The sequence below is a fragment of the Mastomys coucha genome, unplaced genomic scaffold (assembly GCF_008632895.1).
Source record: "Mastomys coucha isolate ucsf_1 unplaced genomic scaffold, UCSF_Mcou_1 pScaffold12, whole genome shotgun sequence".
Classification (NCBI taxonomy): Eukaryota; Metazoa; Chordata; class Mammalia; order Rodentia; family Muridae; genus Mastomys; species Mastomys coucha.
Genome location: NW_022196894.1, coordinates 21,182,148 through 21,195,849, shown reverse-complemented (window position 1 = coordinate 21,195,849; position 13,702 = coordinate 21,182,148). Strand labels below are relative to the sequence as shown.

General features: G+C 44.5%; 1 protein-coding gene across 1 annotated transcript in view; it reads left to right on the top strand.

Annotated features, from left to right (window-relative positions):
• Masp1 (mannan binding lectin serine peptidase 1) overlaps positions 1 to 7,401 on the top strand; it is a 71,657-nt gene extending 64,256 nt beyond the window's left edge. Inside the window, exons 13-16 of the mRNA XM_031363525.1 lie at positions 1,101 to 1,286; positions 4,249 to 4,316; positions 6,263 to 6,362; positions 6,705 to 7,401. Of these exons, the coding sequence (XP_031219385.1) occupies positions 1,101 to 1,286; positions 4,249 to 4,316; positions 6,263 to 6,362; positions 6,705 to 6,895 (545 nt within the window). The 3' untranslated portion in view covers positions 6,896 to 7,401. The remainder of the gene's footprint in view (positions 1 to 1,100; positions 1,287 to 4,248; positions 4,317 to 6,262; positions 6,363 to 6,704) is intronic.
• Positions 7,402 to 13,702: the final 6,301 nt, after the last annotated feature.

Below are 13,702 nucleotides of genomic sequence, written 5' to 3'. Positions count from 1 at the left end.
TGTCTGAACAGATTCCCATGTGACTCTGGTTGCTGAGTTAAGACAAAGCATTAGAACCAATCCCCAACAGGGAAATATCTTTTTAATGTACATCAAGATCTTTAGTAATTAAAACTTTGTTTTTAGAAATTCTTCTTTTGTGACCTAACTTGCATCACAAATTAGTCTCAGAGGACTAGAAAGATGGCTCAGCAGATAACACCTGCCCTTGCAGGGTACCAGAGCTCTTTTTCCATGTCGGCAGCTTACAACCCTAGCAATCCCAGCTTCAGAACACCTGGCACCCTCTTCTGACCCCCACAGGTACCCATGTGCATGGGAATATCACACATGTATACACACACACACTCACACACACACCCTAAAATTTAAAAAAAAAAAATCATTTTTAAAAGATCTTTAGCATCAGGGATAAATAGCTCAGATGTATTTTCAGTACTTTTTTATTTATTTATTATTCTATTTTAAAATTAACTTACAAAGTAATGTTTATATATATACATATAAACATTATATGTACATATATATACATATATTTCATTTTGGTTGATTCTTGCCCTTTACCCTGCTCACTTTTATCTCCCTGACCTCCTTCCCATCATTTTGTTTTTACTCCAAATATTCCTCTATTCTACTTTGCTCTATTGTCTCCCCTACCCCAACCCCCTTAGAGACTTTTGTCTGGTCACATGTGTCCCATTCTAATTTCCAGGTCTTTGCTCATATATTCTTCTGTCTACACATACATATGTAATAGTCCAAGGCTAAGATACACATGTGAGAGAGAATATACAGTAGCTGTCTTTCTCAGCCTGGGTTATCACATAGGGAAAATCTCTAACTGAAGGAACCAAGGGGCTTCATTAATCAATCAACGTATGACCCAGACAATAAAGGGTGGTTGTTGTCAATTAGACACTCTGGTTGATAATAGTGTCAGAGATGGAACCATGAGCATATGAGGGGTGTGGAAGGTAGGAAAGGATGACTGAGAGGGTGGTAGCAGACAGAAGGAGTTAAGGCTGGATGAGGTACTAGATGGGGCTGACAGAGAGCAAGCATCCACTGCACTCCTGCCTCACACACCTTCCATGGCCCAGGAAAGCACTGGAGACGCCGCTCAGACGAAGACGAACAGCACCTGCATGTAAAGCGCATCATGCTCCACCCGCTGTATGACCCCAGCACATTTGAGAACGACCTTGGTCTGGTGGAACTGTCAGAGAGCCCGAGGCTGAACGACTTTGTGATGCCTGTCTGTCTACCTGAGCAGCCTTCCCCTGAAGGTACCTGTCTTAGTCAGGGTTACTATTGCTGTGGTGAAAAACCATGACCAAAAGCAACCTGGGGAGGAGAGGGTTTATTTGGCATGCACTTCCATATTACTGGTCTTCACTGACGGAAGTCAGGGCAGGAACTCTAGCAGGGCAGGAACCTGGAGGCAGGTAGCTTGATGCAGAGGCTAAGAAGGAGTGCTACTTACTGGCTTGCTCCTCATGGCTTGCTCAGCCTGCTTTCTTATAGACCCCAGGAACCAGGCAGGGATGACACCACCCACAATGGGCTGGGCCCTTCCCCATCAATCCCTAATTAAGAATATGCCCTACAGGGTTGCCCATAGCTCAATCTTATAGAGGATATTTCTCAAGTGAGATTCCCCTCTGGTAACTCTAGCTTCTATCAGGTTGGCATAAAGACTAGCCAGCACAGTGCCTCTCCCCTGAGCACATCTGTACTGCAGCTGCAGTAGCAACAAGGTGATCTGCTCCAGAGTTGCTAAGGCTGTGGTAAGGTACCTTCTTTCACAGAGTGTGTGTGTGTGTGTGTGTGTGTGTGTGTGTGTGTGTGTGTGTGTGATTTCCCACTGCTTCCCTACAACAACAAAGTTGGAACTAATTCCATGGTGACGTAAGTTGTATTAGGCACAAGGTAAACAGGTGTATGTGTCCTTCATATAGGAACACAAAACCAGCCTAGTGACTATAATAGAGGAGTTAGCATCAAGTATTGGTGAGCTAAATAAGTAAAGGGGAAATTCTGAGAAAGGAGAGATGTGCCCGCAGGAAGAAATTTTTGTAGGTAGCGTGGGGGAGGGTAAGTAGGAGGCTGAAGTTAGGGAGTCTAGAAGAGAGTAGAAAGTGTCTCCCTTTTCTGAGAACCCTTTTAGTCAAGAAAACCTGCTATTTTATGCTGTCACCCCCAGCATGTCGAAGTAGCACACAGAGAGAGGCATGGCTGGAGGTGGCTCAGGCTAGCAACAGAGCTCTGCAATAGCATGCTTGCCTTGTATGCTCTGGGCTCAAGCTTCAAGCCCTAGTACAACACACCCAATAAATGGTGGCAGGACAAGCTGCAGCTAAGGGACAGTAGTTGATCAGCAGCACGGTTCCAATCACAGCACTGGCTTTTGGGTGAGTCATTCTGAGGGTTGCCACCGGCCTCCGTAAGTTTAAGTCCTTCACCTCTAAACTGGACACAAAACCCCATCAGGCTGCCTGTGTTATTAAAATGAAATACCATAATCAGAACATGTCCAACTAAGGGCAGGAGGCCAACCCACACCAGCTGGCTTCCTTTTCCTTGGAATTCAGTGTGTCATATCCTCACTAATTTCCTGAGGATTAAAGATGTCAAAAAAAAAAAAAAAAAGCCAGAATCTGAGAAGAGAAGTGCTTAAGAGAAGTGAGCTGGCAGGAAATGTGTAGAAGCACTGTGTACCTCACATGTACCAGCTCCTGGCCCTCACACTCCCCAGAAGCCTTGGAGAACATTTTTGGAGTGGCCATAGATTACTGCACCTCTCAACTCGAGCTGGAAAAACTTGTTTCTTCAGAAGATAAAGATTAACCCAAAGACCCCACAACTGGTCAAGTTGCAGAGAATAAGAGGCTGTGGGATGTTCGGGCCTAAATGAGACATCTTCGTCATACCCCTCCTCCCAGGGTTCAGGGATCACTGTGGAAAAGACGGGCAGAAAGAATGTCTGAGCCAGAAGTGATGGATGCCTACAGGGAGGCTCTCTTCTGGACATAACAGGGCAGCTGCGCACATGGCAACCTAGCAGTTGTGATAGTATGCATAAGACCTTTGCAAACCCAAGCCAGACAAAATCCCATCATGGGGAGGGGAGGTAGGCACAAAGTCTCACCCTAACTGAAGAGATATTAGAAATTGACAGCTTTTGCGAAAGGGAGAGTCAGTTTAATTTAAGGGTGTGGCCTCTGGACGGTCAGCCACACTCCAGTATAAGGCTACATGCCCAAGAGTAACATAGACTAAACAGATTGGATTTGTATGGTTTAAGAAAGGAAGGAAGAAAAAAAAGAAAGAAAGAAAGAAAGAGGAAGGAAGGAAGGAAGGAAAAGGAAAGGAAAAGAAATAAAAGAGAAAAGAGAAGTCACAAAGTTGGGAGGGCAGGGAAGGAGGTGGATAGATCTAGGAGAAGTTAGGGGGTAGATGAATATGATCAAAATACATTGTAAAAATTATAAAAAAAAATAACTAATAAATGCAAAAAGAAAAGAAAAGAAAAGAGAGAGAGAGAAAGCAAAAGGAAGAAGGAAGGAATAAAGGAAGGAAGGAAGGAAGGAAGAAAGGAAGGAAGGAAAAGGCCGAGGCATAACATGTCTTAGGACCAAGTGTGGAAGTACAGTTGAGAGTCTCAGAATTTGAATGTAGTATTGTTTTCTGTATCCAAGGCTCCTTATTAAATAAGAATGCAATGACTTTCTCTACCCTTACCCAGTTCCACATTGTCCCCACATCTGAGATTTCATAAATTTATAGGGCGCCATGGCTAGTTTTAGGGATTACCAAGTCCTGCCTCGGATTTCACGGATGTGGAGTCTGAGGCTTAAATCGAGGCAAGGGGAGCAAATGTAGGCTGATCTGTTGCTGACTATGCTGGGCTTCATGCCTATTCATAGTCAATGACCAAGCACCTCCTTCCTACACCCTAACACTACTGTAGACATGAGGAACCGGATGTGTGAAATCACAGCTCTCACACAGCCTCAACACCTTGCCAGCTGCCAGGAGGGTGAGGTAGATGAACAAAGAGACCAGGTAACCCATCACAGGAGAAATGCCCTCCACCTCCGCAGTTTTCCCACCTTCTTCCTCATTGCCTCTTGCCTTTCTCTGAGGTAGCAGATTCAGCCCTTTGTCCTCCAGCAGAGGGTGATGCAGTTGGCAGGACAATCTTCAGCACACTCCCCTCAGCCTCTCTCCTCACACTGTCTCCAACAGGAACCATGGTCATCGTCAGCGGCTGGGGGAAGCAGTTCTTACAGAGGTTTCCGGAGAACCTGATGGAGGTGGGGGTCTAAATTATATCCTACAAGCAATCATTCCCTGGCCATGCATTGGGCCTCGTGCTGTACACTGCCTGCTCTGGGATTTTGGAGGCTCGGAGGAAGGAAACAATAAAAGACAGGGGCCAGACTCAACTCCAAAATTTAATGGGACTCAAAGTCCCAGAAAGTTTGATATGTTTGTTTAACTGGTCACAGGCTGCAGTCTCTAAATACCACTCTATGTGTCTGGCAGCTTGTAGAAACCTCAGAATACAGAAATTCTCCCAGAACACAGCAAGTGTGGGTACCTAGCAGGCTCATGATTCATCTATACACCAGGAAGACTGCATACCAAATTAGCAAGAACAGGCCAGGCTCCAAGAAGCACAGTCCTTTCAAAAGTGAACTTGACCACCGCACTTGAAAGCCACACCCTTATGACTTTAGAAATGAATCCTGAACTTGACCTAAGGAGCCATAGCTCTAAGTCTGGGGCCCAAGCAAGTTCCTTAGCCCCTGAAAGAGTCATTTTACCCTTCTAGGTGAAGGGGATTAGAGATAGAATCAAACTTACTAATTTTCCTCTAATAACTGGCTGGCTCTTACATTCCTGGGTTCTATTATGGGCCTGGGTTCTAAATTCTTCACCATATTTAAATCCTTGAACATATGTTATTTTCATCACAGTTTAAAATTTTGAATGTGTAGCAATCATCCATTGTTTCATCCATGAACTTCCAAGTGGTTACTTGCTGTCTCCTGTGAAATAGGTATAAGGTTTTCCAAGGAAAGGGGGTGGAGGGGGTGGACAAAAGGAGTTATCTAGCTCCTGGGCTCCTTATGTTTATAGTCACGTGGGGTAGACAGGAAGTAGTTATGGTACAATGAAGGTGATGAAGAGGTGCAAGGTGCTCTGGGATATACAAGGGAGATCTGACATTATCTTGAAGGCTCAAGATGGCTTCCCAAAGGATGATATTCGGATGATGAATAGTAGTCAGTCAGGGACTCCAGCACATGCTGACAGCTTGTCCTAATGGCATGGCTTCCTGTCCCCACTTTCCCAGGAGGGGTAGCCCAAGGAGAACCTTCATGGTCTATAGTTTCCTTGTAACAAGAACCAACAGAGGGTATGTGTCTGGGGCACGTGTTCTGTTCAGTTCTTGTAGTGAGGGAAAGTAATAAGTGAGAGTTAGCTATAGAGCCAGTACGGTAGGGCTGTCAAAGTACCCAGCATCTGCGGAATGGACAGAAGAGACAGCTGTAAAAGACACTGGTTCCTCTTTCAGAGGACCCAGGTTCAATTCCCATTTGGCTCACAGCTGTCTGTAAATCCAGTTCCAGAGAATCTAATGTCCTCTTCTGTCCTCTACAGGTACCAGATATTCATGTGGCACACAAACATACATGCAGGCAAACCACATATGTTTTAAAGAAAGATACCATTCTTACTTTTCAAAAATACCTAGAATACAGTACTTAACATCTATCTATACACTGTCAAAGCACTTGATCATTCATTTCCTTTGAGAAACCATGAGGTCCATCTTTAAGATAAGTTATGGGGGTCTCAGTGGTCTAAGAAAGATCTCTCTTTCTTAAAGTCAAATGCACCAGCTTCCAGAGCAGAGATGGAGGAAGCATATACAAACTGACATGGTTTTTCTATACGTTGTCATATTTGAAGTTGGTATGTGCTAGGCAAGTATTGTCTCCATAGTACAGACAAGATAAGTGAATCTCAAACAAGCTAAGCTGCTTGACCAGGGTCTGTAGCTACAGCAAGTCTGTAGCAGAAGCTATAGCAGAAAATGAATCTCCAATTCTCCATTCAGCCGTGCCTTTACCTGTACCACACGGCAGTTCCTGAAACCAAGTGTAAGGTAGCTGGAGGCCCTCTCGGAGCTCTCAGAACAGCAAGGGCTCCTCAGCCAGGTGTGAGAACCAACCGCAGCTTTGTGTTCCAGATTGAAATCCCAATCGTAAACTACGACACCTGCCAGGAGGCCTACACCCCATCAAGGAGGAAAGTGACCAAAGACATGATCTGTGCTGGAGAAAAGGAAGGTAAGACAAGAACCCAACAGCCAAACAGCACTGTGAACCTGGAGTGGGCACAGACAGAGGGAATGAGAGTGGGAGAACAGAGATGAGGGGAGGAAGAGGGAGAGTGAGAGGTGAGGGGTGGGAGAGGGGGAAGGAGAGTGAGGGGGAAGAGAAGATTTGGGGGAGTACAAAACTGAACAAGCACTTTCTGGAATCATCTTGCCTGACCTACAGAGCACGAGTTTGAATCCAATGGTCTGCTGCACCCTCCAGTGGTCGATTGTCTGAACTACAAGTCAGACACCGGTTTGTGCTGGGAAAGGGACTTGGTATTTATTTTATCTGTATCTCCCTTTCATCTAGGGGGCAAAGATGCCTGTGCTGGGGACTCTGGAGGCCCTATGGTGACCAAAGATGCAGAGAGAGACCAATGGTACCTTGTGGGCGTGGTGTCCTGGGGTGAAGATTGTGGGAAGAAAGATCGCTATGGAGTTTATTCTTACATCTATCCCAACAAGGATTGGATCCAGAGGGTCACTGGGGTGTGGAACTGAGTTTGAATCCCAGCCCGACACCTACTGTATGGTCAGTCACCAGTAGAAGATCAGCGAATGCAAGCAAACTTTCCTCCCTGGTCCTCAGTCTTCACTGCTCACTCCAGGGTGATACTGGGATTCATTGAGCCCCCTTTTCCCGGTCTTTATAGAGGCAGAGTAGCAGAGCCGGTTGGGCTGGATCCAGCTCCATCACTTAAGATTTTTGTAATGACGGACAGCTGACTGCCTCTTGGAGCCTGTTCTTCAACCATGAGAAGCAAGCACCAGACCTTAGCTACCTCACACAAGCATGCTGAGGAGAAAGTTAATATACACATAGTACTTAGCCTGGTGTTTGACCTAAACTATGTGTTCTGAAAATGTGACTTAGCAAAAGATATCTGTGCCCACGAGGCGGGTAGAGGTCCCTTATAAACTCTTGGTAGGATCTCAGGGATGATTAATGGCACCCCTCCACCCGCCCTCAGCCATTGCTTTAATCTGTCCCCTAGAGTCTAAGCTTCTTCACCAAATACTAACCTCCCAAGCCCAGCCCCAATCCCCATAAAAATATAAAAGAAATAAAGTTCTTATCCCTATGACATGCCCCCAGTCACACACCCAGCAGTGGCATTTGGAAAGTACCAAACGCTAAGTACCAAATGGTTAGAGAGGCGAGAAGCAGGGACTGGGAGGAAATGGTGAGTTGTGAAGTCACCTCTGCCCCCACCTCTCATGGGACCCTCGCTACAAGTCTTTTCTTCTTGTTTTGAAGGTGCTTGCAAGCACTGACATTCTAGAATCCAAAGGAGTCATGTCCCCTATGATAAGTTACATTCATTCAAAGTAATCCAAAAGGAAAATGTTCATTAGGTTCAAAAGACCAAATTCTCCTGCTGTCCCTAAAATTCCCACAGTAATCCACCATACTCGAGTCCCAAAGGACATAACCAAGGCCAAGTGCAGCCAAAGATCTTCCCCCTTGCTCTAAATAGAGTGGCTTTCCTGAGCCCCATTCCCCCATCTCACCTCTAAGCATGGGCTTCACAAAGCAGGCTCAGCCCTGGGGAAGTGGCTCTCTCTTGCTGTCCTTCTCACTCTCCACATCTTAGCTGAGCTTAGGCTGTCATTTCTCTGATTCCTTCCCCTTTGTCTCCTCCACCTGAGAAGCTTGTCTTTGAAGAAGCTTCTAGAAACCTCATCCCAGACAAGTTTTTTAAACAGAAGCCCAGCCCTGAGTTTCTGTGTATGAGAATTGTTCTTCATAGAAGACTTTGACCCTTGTCCTGCATTGCTGCTGCTAGAGAATCCAGAAGAATCTCTAGTAAATGAGGAAGACGGTGGGGAATGAGGACTTGTGGGCATTAAGCCCAAGGCTGCACACTCAGGGAAAACAATTTACCCCTCTACCTCTCAGAGCATGGCACTCTACTCCTATGCGCTTGACTCTTTATTATGCAAAGAGATGGCCCAAGAATCAGGTACTTCTCCAGCCAGCTGCTACTCTATTTTAGCTCCTTGAATCTGCTTCAAGGCGATGCGCCTGCCATCACCAACACACGTCCTGAGCAGCCTGCTGTCCAGGTCACGAGGACTGCTGCTGCAGTCTGCTGCTGTGAGGAGTGTATGGGTCATGGCTTCCAGATGCTCCTGGTGGGGCTGTGACACGCATGTGACTTCATATGAGGATGACCCCAGGCAAGCCTATTCTAGAGAGACATGGAGATAGAAGAAAGCCCAATGTTCTATGTAATTGGAGGACGGGGAATGCCAAGAACCAGCCTAGAGGGCGATGACCTTCAGAAAGTGAGCATTTCCACAAGCGAGGCCAAGGAAACTCTTCTAGAAGAAGAACGGGAGTCCGCGTCCACTTAGATACCACCAGCTGCTCCCATAGTAATGATATTTCCAGGAAACCAGCATTCAAGCATGAGAATAAACATCTAAACAGGCCTCTCTCCTGTTCTTCATCAGGAACTAAAATAGAGTATTTATCCTTCTCAGAACGCTCAGTGGTTCTGGCTGGGCCTAGTTTAATCCTATTTATCCTCCAGATTGACTTGATCTTTATTTTGAGAAAATAACTAAATGTCCCATGGAATTTGAACCTTGTACCTGTTACACAATGTGGTGGTTTGAATAAGAATGGTTCCCAATGGCTCATCTATTTGAATGCTTGATCACCAGAGAGTATTGCTATTTGAAAGGATTAGGAGGTGTCATCCTGTTGGAGTAGGTGTGGTCTTGTGGAGGAAGTGTGTCACTGGAAGTGGGCTTTGAGGTTTTCAAAAGCCCGAGCCAGGCTCCGGGGCTCTCTCTCTGCTGCCTGTGAATCAAGATGTAGGAGTCTTGGCCACTTCTCCAGCACCATGTCTGCCTGCATGCCACCACGCTCCCTGACAAGATAAAAATGGATAAAACCCCCAAAACTGTAAGCAAGCCCCATTTAAATGGTTTTTTTTTTTTTTTGTAAGAGTTGTGTGGTCACAGTGTCTCTTCACAGCAATAGAACACTAAGACGGAAGTCTAGTTGCTGTTATGATCTGAGAAACCTGATCACCTAAAACTAGAGACACAGAAGATGGTATAGCCATGGAGTCTACCTTGCCTAAGTTCATAACCTAATGCTAACTAACTCACTACCTTCAAATCCAGCCAGTTCCTAAACAACTCTAAAATGTGCTGCCCATAAAAAGGCCTGTCTTCCAGGCAACTTAAATCTACCTCCTGAGAAATTAATTTGTATAATCAAAGATGTGATTTCATACTGTGAGCACTGGTATTAGCAGTGATGATCATGCCTGGGATTCATTAGTCAAAGAAGTTGTTGTTCTTATGGGAAACTACATATTCGTTCCAATAAACATCTGCATTGAGTCAAAAAACTCTGCTTGGCTTGTGTACTTTTTCATGCACTGATGGGTCTGGTAAGTTGTTTACATGTTTCAAAAATGTGTTCTATTCGATTAGGATCAGTGTACCATGAAAAGCGAAAAACTGATGGGAAAGTCGACTTGTAGATTCAAAAGCATGTCTCTGCTTCTATTGATTCATTCTTTCTGAAAAATAAAATAAAATAAAGTAAAATAAAAAAAAAATCACCATTGTCCCTGCAAATTATCAGGATACCATAAAGCCAATGTCTCAGCACAAAAATTGTATTTCTCAGATACCACCCACATCCAGATTAGAAAGGGTTTTTTGTTTTTGTTTTTAAGTTTGTGTGGTCAGTGTCTGTCAACCCTGGCATAGTCAACATTCTGGAATATGTTCCTTCTCTCTGCTATAAGTTAATATATTCTACAAAGGCATGACTTAAAAAGCAAACAAACAAACAAAAAACCTATCACCTCTAAGATGTTTTTCAATCAAGAGGTAGGCAATCCAGAGAGAGAGGAAATCAGGGTTACTCACAACAGAGGCACAGTGAACCTCAATCTAAAATGAGTTTTAAAAATGAGAGACAAGCTCTGAAGCAGCAAATGTTGACTTCAGTCTATTTGTTAAACTGAAAAAAAAATATGCTTGCCTTCTCCTGTTTGAGATTATTAAATCCATGAGTCATCAGAAAAGAAAAACTATTGAGACATTATAAGCTTAGTCCAAATATATAGGTTCTTTTGGAAATAATCATAGATGTGTTTTAGTATACAGTGAGCTCACTGATGCTGAAGCTCTTACATGCACATTCTCTAGTTGAACTCCAACACTGATCCATGGTGAAATTACTCCTCTGATCCCTCATTTTACAGTGAGCCAACTGAAGCACCACAAACTGATTGTGACTAGACCTAGGAGCGACTTACACAGCTACAAACAAACCAAGGCCCCAGATCATGGTGTATCATATAATCCTCCAGTAAACAAGGCCTCTTTGAAGTTGATTCTAGAACTTGGGCATAAAATACACAAGACAAGTGCCTTACAGTGCCAGAAAGTAAGGAAGCATTCAAAAATGTCCTCAATGGTGGGGACATCTCCAAATGGCAAAAACCCAACTGAAAGAACCCCAGTGGACAAAGCTGGAACAATTTGAACCACAAAACAAAATTATATTGAATAATAATCTAAAATATAAAACAAGTAACCACGAGCACATACTTTATTAATAAATTGTTTAATGAGCACATAAACTGTGACAGTAGACAAGCCTGCTGTGAAGAAACTTAAGGGTGAGCAGTACATAATAGTTTTCTTCCAGAAAGCATAGTATGGAGTTGGGTGTAGCTCAGGGGAAGAGCGCTTACCTAACATGCACAAGATATCAGGTCCGATCCCCCACCATACACATGGAAGAAAAAGAACAGTATGGGAAGAGAACATAGTTACTCCACAGTGCAGACAGCAATGGACCCTACCTCAGTCAGGAAATGAAGGTGGGTATCAACAGTAGCACCCAGTGAGACTCAAGAGGGCTCTACATCTCCCCAAAAATTCTGTAACTCACATCAGACAAATTGCCACTGAAGAGTGTTCTGCAAAATATCTGACCAAAGCACCCCCAAACTGTTCAAGTCATCAAAGGGGGGACAGGGATGTTATTCTTAAAATGTCACAGCCAACAGAAGCTTAGAATGGGGTGTATTATGCCCACACACAAGATACTGACCTTCTAAACTCCAGTTCTTCTACATGTGAATTATTTCAAAATATCATCATTACCAATGTGATTAATTAAGACGAGATCATCCTAGAGACAGAACAACTGTTATCCCCACGGGAGAAGAAGACACAAGCACACAGAGGAAAACACTGTGTCGGTAGGTACAGAATCCTGCGGGTACCATTCAGGTGGCCCAGGATTGTCACCAAGACCCCAGAAAACAGGAACAGGTAAGGACAGGGAGCGCCTTGATTTTAGGCCTCTGCCTTCATCACCATACCTTAAAGACCTTTAAAACACTTAGTTTGAGACACTCACGTAGGAGACTTCACAAGCAATTGCATCTTGTGTGGGATCCTGGAGTGTGGGGGTGGGGAAGCAAATGTTAAGGAGATTCAGACAAAGTATGGATTTGATTGTGAGCAATTTAACTGTGCTGGTTCATTTATTCTAGCAAAACCACTGCTCCAAAGGATAGACAGCATGTCAGAAACAGATACTACTCTCTGTGCCATCGTCACAGCCTTTATAAATGAAAACCAACTCTAAAACAGAGTCTTTAAAACTTATATGACCTCTCAGCTAGAAGGTAGAAGAAACAGGACTTAAAAGCAGTTCCTGATAAACTCTGTGGCTTAATCCCTGAGCAGGTACACCAACTTTTGAGAAATGAGGCAACACACAGGAGTCAAAGGGGGAGCTTAAGGACACATAGACTCCCAGGTCCTTCTCCTGTCTGGTGTAAGGCATTGGTGCCTCTTAGAAGATCCTTAGATGATTCTAACATGCATCCAGTCTGAGAATTGCTGTTATCCAAACCATATGACATGCCCCACAACCCCCAGAGAATATGAGAGCTACTATTTTCCAGGCTTCAGCCTTTGACTCCATTTACTCAGCTGATAGGAAATAGAGATGAGGCAAGGTCCCCTGGTGTTCTAGCCTGTGATCCAGAAGGTTCCTGTGTCTCACTAGCAATACTATTGCTTGAGTATTCCTACTGTAGTATTTGCTAAACAGAACTCTTTTACAGTAAGAAACTAAGACAAAGTAAGCACCCCCAGAAACTGGGGAGCAGTGTATTGGGGCACAAGGAGGTGAAAGGACCCTGGGTATCTGAAGGAAGCTGAGTGACATGGTGTCCCTGGGTATCTAGGGGAAGCTGTCCATGAAAAGACAGACTCAGAAGAAAGAACACCACAATGTCTGGGGAGACTGGGGGCTGTAGGGTTTATGAATGGCCCCAGAAGCTTTGGGTTTGGAGGAAGGAAAGACTTGAGCTTTCTGAACCAAGTAGATGTATGATCAGTTCATCCTTCAAACGAGGTGTCAGTGTAGAGAATGAATTCAGATTCAAGATGGCCTCAGAACATCAAGCAAGAGACCTATTGTTCCTCAGCGAAACCAAATCCACAGGAAAGAGAGTTTTGGGCACCTGGAGTGCTGAGAACCAAGGGCCAGCCCTAAAGAAGATGTCTTTAGTTAATCTCATCCTCTGTGAATACTTCACAGAAAATTAGCAAAAGAAGAAACAGAGCAGGGACCAAACCCCAAAAGGAGTGATGCTTTTCCAGGTCTCTGGTCTTTCTCTGCCTACTGGCATCATGCTAGGAAGGATATGTGGGCTACTCTGAGCCTGAGACAAGGAGACAAACGGGGCCTTTGTAGTGCTCTCCTGCATCTGGTATGCATTGGTCTTTTTTCCCAAAGAGATCAAGAAAATGTTATTTGGATGCAAAAACACAGGCTCAATTCCCAGCAATGAGCTTCTGATCACAGGGAAGAAGAGCCAGGACCATTTCAACATCAAGGCAGATCACAAAGGCTCTGAAGGAGTACCCCCTAGAGAAATGGTGGACAAAGCATGTTATGACAATGAGAAGGTGTGTCTAGTCCAAGTGGTGCCCAGGGCATATATGATGAGCGACAAACAGGTCAGAACAGGCAGGGATGCCCTTCCCCCACTGCTTCTGCTAGTCCTGTGCTAGCCCCTACAAAATATGAAGTCTCTGTAGTGTGGATATGGGTAGGATCCCTTGCTCATCACCCTTGGGGTGGCTGGCGTAAGGCCTGAATACTGGAGGTTTCTGAGGATGTCCATGTGGTTCTAATGAACATCATTTAAGAGCCACTGTTCTAGACTACTCTGCCAGAATGTAACCTCTGAAGAATGTGGGAGCCTATTTGTCCCAGACTTATGACTTGGATTGAGGTTACTCAGT